The sequence below is a fragment of the Pocillopora damicornis genome, chromosome 1, assembly GCF_964200805.1.
Source record: "Pocillopora damicornis chromosome 1, jaPocDami1.2, whole genome shotgun sequence".
In the NCBI taxonomy this organism is placed as follows: domain Eukaryota; kingdom Metazoa; phylum Cnidaria; class Anthozoa; order Scleractinia; family Pocilloporidae; genus Pocillopora; species Pocillopora damicornis.
Genome location: NC_142670.1, coordinates 32,194,558 through 32,201,434, shown reverse-complemented (window position 1 = coordinate 32,201,434; position 6,877 = coordinate 32,194,558). Strand labels below are relative to the sequence as shown.

Genomic DNA, 6,877 nt, shown 5'->3' with positions numbered 1-6,877 from the left:
AGTCACCGCGGAAGGCCTATTTGGTGCACCGTTTTCTTTTCCCGCTGATAAGAAGGGCAGTTTCACAGCACTTTTGTTTTCAGCATTTGTGGCGGCGAAATAGTGTTTTCCGAAATCTCAGTTTCAAAACATGACCAAAATCTATCACATAGAACATAAAAAAACAATGATATTTCCATAGGGACACTTTTTTTAAATACAGTAGCTGTTAGGATGCTCCGCATATCACCTTCGATTGTTATCTATAAAAGGCTTGTGTATTTGTTTTTAACACGACTATGGTCGAATTCTACTTTAGTTCTACTTTCCTCAACGGCTTTGAGGTTTCGCGGTGCCTTCAAAGAGATCAAATGAAAAAAGATTGTAACAAAGTCGTGCGGGAACTTGTTTTATTTTGCATGTTCAGAGGGCTGGAGTAGTATCTAAGACTAACTTCAACATAAAAAAAAAGAAGAAATTGATAGCGTTCATGTAAGCTTCGGCAACAAAGCAATCATTAGGTTCACTTTGGATAAATGATTCGAGACAACTTTTCTCTAAATATTTTTGGGGTAATATTTTTTTCGGAATAAATAGTAAGAGAATGAAGTTCAAATTGCTTGACCGATCGTACTTATTTTCTGCTTCCAGAAGTGTAATTTTCAGGACTTAATTATCTTCAAGCCCCACAGGTGTTCTCAGTCGGTTTTAATTTGCGTCCACGGGGCGTCTTTCCGGCCTACAATAGAAACCTCATAAGGAGGTTCGGCTAATTTTCATTCTCTAAACTGATAAAAAAATAAATGTCCTTAATGCATCAAATTCGTAATTTTCGGTCACGGAACTATACTTAAAAACAATATATATATATTTTTTATGGACTTATCTCCGACTTAAATTTCAATGCACAAAGTCTGTGCATTAAGAATCGAAGCTACTTGGTAACGATTTGACGCAAAGTGCTGATCTAATTTCTGGAGAGCTTTTTTTAAGTATGTTAACACATCATTCTCAAATGTTTGAGGGCACTCGTTTTTGAGCAGAGCTAAATTATATATCTTTTAGGCTTAAAAGTTTCTGAAAAGTGATAATCAAGTCTCCCTGACGTTGGTGAGTGCCGGGCTCTAAGGAATAATTGCGTGTTTATCATTCGTTATTCCTTTTCGGGGTAAGTGAAATTCTCTGTTATCATTAAGATGAGAAATAATGTTGTTCTCTGTGCTAATAAAACGGTAAAATCGAACGTGCTTTATCCGTGTGTCGATACATTAAAGAAAAAATTGCAAGCGTTTGCTCTCCAACATATGGTGCAAAATATTTTATGTAGGACTTCAAAGGAGCGAGCACTCATCTTTTACCAACACAACCTACGACAAAAAAATGTTTTCACCTCTAAAGAACAATAGAGAAATCGAGACCAAAGTTTTGCCGCAATTCAACAGGCCTTTTTCAATTAAAAAGCCTCATTTCAATCTATGGATTAATAATGCAAATTCAACCTCACATCTCCTCTCTTAAATTGATATGGAGGAGGAATCGAATCATTTTGTTCAAACCGAATCTTTGGCGCAAAAGTTGTGCGGCATTGTTTAATAAGGGTGTCGAAAAATTGCAAGCACAGTAATATTAACGTAAGGAAAGCACAGAGTCTTGTTTGAACTTTTTTTTCTTATCAACTTGCCATGACATGAACTAATATTCTCTCCTATAAATCAAACGGTCACGATATGTTTTGCATCGCCAAAATGCTGTAACTCAAAATAACAATGGATCAAGTCTATCAAAAAATATATGAATGCTTACCTCACTCGTTTCATTGTCACCTTTTAATCTTGAGGCCGATCAACATCTCAGCTGCAACTCTGTCTAGGAAGCAACCTTTACAATTCCCAAATAACTGCAAGAGATGTAAAAGTTAAGAATATCAAAGAGCTGCGGATGAACAAAGGTGTAGCAACTCCAACAGTAGTAACATTTAATAGACATGTAGTTGACTTACAACCGATTCAGAATGGATTTCTTCATTTCTCTTCCGCTTGTTTGTCCTTCCGCCTATTTTGGGGGGCATTTTGTCTGATTACTTGTTTGGTTTGATTTGTGTTAAATCAATGGGCCAGAAAAAAAACGCTCAATGCATATTCCTAAATAACGTATACTTTCCAATTTCAGCATCAGTGGCAATGGCGAGGAATTCAAGCTTCCTAATCCTATTGGCCTATTTGTATCTCATGGACTTCGCTAGTGGCAAAATTCCGTGCAAGACAGAAGTTAGCTTACCTGGTATGGCTCTCAAAGGATTCGTCTTTAAAAAGGTCCCAGTAACAGCTCCTCATGTGTGCGATATCACCTGCGAGAGAGAAACGATATGTCAAAGCTACAATTATGTAATTGGCGAAAAGTCCTGTGAATTGAACTCCCGAACCAAGGAAGCAAGGCCCGAGAATTTTCAGCCAGATGATTTACGCTTTTACATGGGACGCATTCGTGGTAGAAGTATGTATCCGGTTTAGTTTATTTTACATACAAATCTTTCTCAGTGAGTTCCCAGTAAGACCTCGCTACTTTCCGAGAGCTAGTGTCCGATTGCTTTATTATTAAATAGGGTCAGCGTCTTAAAGCAAAATTCGCCTTCCATGCATACATTGATATCAGCTAAACTTCTCAGCTCTTAATTATTGTTATTCCATGTTTAGCCCACACAAATATATTTTCAGATCTAATCTGTTTTGCAACTTCTATTACCCTTAAACCATTAATGAAGTCATGTCTATATATTAGCCCCGTTAGGATCTATTCCCGAATTACCAGCGCTGTCGTGCCAAGAGATAAAATTAAGCGAAGGTAAAGACAGCATCAGTAAAAAGTACTGGTTGGATCCAACTAATGTCGGGAGCTCAAAGCTGGTTTATTGCGACATGATTTTGGAAGGTAAGTCAGTATACCAAGAACAGAATTTACACATCGTTTGGTCTACCTTTGCCCTGGCCTTTTGTGAAATGTTTTCACCTTGTCTCAGAGATTTCTTCGATTGATTTTTAAATAGACATCGATGAATGTAAAGGCAGCAATGACGTTTGTGACGAAAATGCAAACTGCTCCAATACTGTTGGGTTTTATGATTGCACCTGCAAAGAAGGATTTACTGGGGATGGACGCTCGTGCTCAGGTAAAATAGTTACAGACATGCCGAGGTACAACATTTAATTATTTTTTCGCCTAAAAAACACTTGAATTACATTTGAGCTATCCGCAATCGAGTGAGTGAATAATAGACCAATAATAGCTTGCATGCTGTATCAGTGGACCCTTAGCATTACACAACGCAATTTTAGTAGGAACTACTGTCCTACTAGAGCTACGTTTTATTGTTGTTTTTTTTTTAAGCAGCATTACCCATACATGTTTATGCACGGAGTTGCCATGATCTACATCCGGTTTTTTCCAGAGCCATCATGTTAGGAGACTAAAATAAAACGTCGGAGAAGAGAATATAATATGTAGGTTGAACGTTTCAAAAATCTAGTTTGTTAAAGACGAAAAAATGAAAGCTTTTACTTATTATTTGAAATGATTAAAGTAATTAAAAATCGTTAGGTGACAAAAATAAAGTGCAAAATGCATTTACGGTTTCTCAGATATTGACGAGTGTAAAGGAAATCACTCCTGTCACGTGAATGCTACATGCAATAACACCCTTGGATCACATGTATGTGAATGTCACCCTGGATATACTGGAAATGGACCAAAAATGCAGAGGTGAATTTAATTTCTTCGTTACAAAATTTAGAATAGTCCTGCATGACACGTTTGACTACTACTAAGTTGCTTCAGAGCCGTCTGGTTGATAAATTGTAATATTCGCGATGAAATATATGTTTTAAATATCTAATTTTGTGAAACGAAAAAAAAAAGGAGGGCATTGGTTTTATTGTTTGTAATTATTAAAGTAATTACACGATTGAGAGTCTGCCATTATAAAGTGACAAACATGATAAAGTGCAAATATATATATGGTTTCTCAGATATTAACTGATGTAAAGGAAATCACTCTTGTCACGTGAATGTGACCTTAGTTAAGTGAATTTAATCTCTTTGCCATAATATTTGGAATATTCCTGCTCGAATCTAACCTGAAGCTGCTGAGGCGGCCACTGTCGGCCACATTATTAGTTTGTCACATGTAAACGATACTGGTCGTGCCTTAAGTCTGTCCAGAGCTTTCTATTTAATGCGCTGTCTGAGAAAGAAGTAGCTCAAATTACGATCCTGCTGAATTCATTTGAATCTCCATTATCACTGTTTTAGCCTCTTCGAGTGTTGATATCCTACACATGTACTACTTGACCCCTTAATTAATGCATGTTCAATTTTCTTGTTTAGTACAAGTTTCACCACTGATTGGCAAGCTGTTAAAAATTATAAGACGTCAGAAAAGATCTTCAAGCATCAATTTTAGTAACCTAAGTCCTTTTTAAATTTTCATTTCATTTCGCAGTCGATCCTTGCTATCATTACTCAAACCTGACTGAAGCCAATCGAAACAAAGATTACCCAACTCCGCCATTTGGACCAGTGTTATGTGACGACGAACTCCCTGTGGGATGGTATCGTTTTGTGGGAGATGCTGGAACAAAAATGCCAACAACGCGTGTGTCAGCATACAGATGTGGTACAGACTGGTCAGGCTGGTTGAATGGTGCTCATCCTACATTGGAAGATGGTGAAGTTTACAGAACGGTCTGCTTTAGTGATCGCCCTGCTGGTTGCAAATACTCAGCAAATATTTTAGTAAAAAACTGTGGATCCTACTTCATCTACATACTTCACCCACCTAGTTGTACCTCACGCTACTGTGGTACAGACTGAATGTTAAGCAAATATACTTCGCGTAGTAAGAAGACTCACAAATCGCCCCGTAGGTATATGTGTATAAGGTTTTTGTGTGATATAGTTAACCTTTCCTCTCTATCGTGAACATTATCAGCAGATTTTAACCTTGGTGGCAAACAGGTATTTATTTCATTGTAATGATAATTCTCATCAGAAGAGCCTCTGCCATCGAAGAGAGTTAAAAGATCTTCAAGGTAATCTTCAAGTGAAATCTGTATGAAACAAAATCTCAAGCTGATGGTTTTCGAGCGTTTTAATTGTGAATTTTTTTTTTTTAGATTATTTTTCTTTTTTAACCCTTTTTTAGCTATAATTATTAACCGTGGTTATCTTAGCGTAGGTTGGCGGAATACAAGCAGGCGCTATTTTACGATATCGGCGTGGAAAAAAAAAAATAAGGAAAGACAGTTAAAATCTGATGTCCTACACAGTATCTCTCAGTATCTTGAAAGGTTAAACCAATTTCCAGACACACAGTAAACAAAATTCAATGGTTCAGCCTGTCGTAACCGTGCGTCAAATGTGTCCGAATCAACCAGGATTCATTCGAAATGAATCTTTTACATTTAAGACTGATTTTGTTAAAAGTTAAAGTTAAAGTTCTTTACGCAATTGCTTCAAATTGTACCCAAGCAGCTTATTCAATTAACCGCACAGGCACTTCATTCATTCAAGATGAAATTCGTTAAAAAATAATTCTTCAGTAATTTGTATAGGTGATAACGTGTTTCAAGTGCAGTTTGGGAGAAATCAGCACGAGTAAATTTTCAAAGGCTTAATAAATTGCATAAGCCATTAGGGAGAGTGCAACGTGCACGTGTACGATAACGTTTACAAACTGCATGTAGTTTTTAAAAAGAAAAATATTCGAAGCTGCGATGTGCTAAAATAAGACTTAGAGTAGTATGGGTACGTTGTTAGATGTTGTAAATAACTCTGTACGCCGTTCAAGCACATCACGAACAACTTTTCACAGAAATGTTAGATTTGAAATCAAAATCACAGTTTCTCACTATGAAATTTTCCTTGTTTTATCCTGAAAAAATATTTAAAGAATGCTATGAAAAATAATGAGAACAGGAAAGAAACCCGCAAGAGCCACTTCTTTTCTGAGACTAGTCTTTGAATCATTTGATGTTCATTTGTCTCTAATTTACAAGAAGAGACCTGAACACATAGCAAATGAGGCAAAACAAGGCGAGTTTATTAACAACGTATCAAACTACCCAAAAATCGTTCGTGCTCTTTTCAAAGGAAAGTGATCTGTGCTGGGTCACTTTGTGACTCAGCTTCTTGAGTGGTATAAATAGGGGGGCATCGCGTGTGTAATCTCGTCATTAAACAAAAACTGTGTATTTCTTTGTAAATACATTTAACTTAAGCCGACTTTTTTAGGGCAGTGTAATCCATGGGCCAGAATAGGTTCTCGGTACTACTCATCTCATGAAAGGTTATGTAAAAGACTCTTCAAATTCACTTGATAGCAATCGCGAAAGAGTAGCTTTTACCATTTTTTTCGTGGACTTAATATCAATAACCAGGGAAAAATGACAATAACAACAACGACAAAGAAATGTTCGGGCAAATGCATGAAACCAGAAGTCAGTGAAGTAAAAACAGAGCAATCAATCAAACTGGTTTTAACTTTACATCAAAACGATTCAGTAACAAATAGAGAAACTTAGTATCGTAGGTCTTTCTTGATTAAATTGCAAGTAATTTTCACAAGTAATGTTACAATTCAATTGTCAGTTATTATTTAGTAAATAGTTATTAGAAAAAGCCTTGCAAAAAAGTATCTCTAACTTGTAGTTTCTGCCTTTCTTAGTGCTAAGAAAACGTACATTGATTTACTACCCACAGGGGGGGGGGGGGAGAGTGAGGGAGGGGAATGTTCTTCATCAAACAACAAAGGGATAAAATATTATTACCTGTAGGGGCTAAGAATAGTGATGAATACCTCTTGCATTACTGTACATAAAATGCTCTGAGAAAAACTCATCTTCAC

General features: G+C 36.6%; 1 protein-coding gene across 1 annotated transcript; it reads left to right on the top strand.

Annotated features, from left to right (window-relative positions):
- Positions 1-2,159: 2,159 nt before the first annotated feature.
- Positions 2,160-6,618, top strand: LOC149053353 (uromodulin-like). Its single transcript, XM_089190110.1, has 5 exons — positions 2,160-2,472; positions 2,758-2,907; positions 3,023-3,145; positions 3,615-3,725; positions 4,466-6,618. Exons 1-5 carry the CDS (start codon positions 2,160-2,162, stop codon positions 4,843-4,845), a joined length of 1,077 nt encoding a protein of 358 aa, XP_089046236.1. The 3' UTR covers positions 4,846-6,618.
- Positions 6,619-6,877: the final 259 nt, after the last annotated feature.

What these genes read in the sequence shown, in the direction of transcription:
- LOC149053353 (XM_089190110.1), top strand. Translation starts at nt 2,160, where the DNA reads ATGGCGAGGAATTCAAGCTTCCTAATCCTATTGGCCTATTTGTATCTC. An exon ending in GGGACGCATTCGTGGTAGAA is followed by an intron (nt 2,473 to 2,757) that starts GTATGTATCCGG and finishes TCTATATATTAG; the next exon opens with CCCCGTTAGGATCTATTCCC. An exon ending in TTGCGACATGATTTTGGAAG is followed by an intron (nt 2,908 to 3,022) that starts GTAAGTCAGTAT and finishes ATTTTTAAATAG; the next exon opens with ACATCGATGAATGTAAAGGC.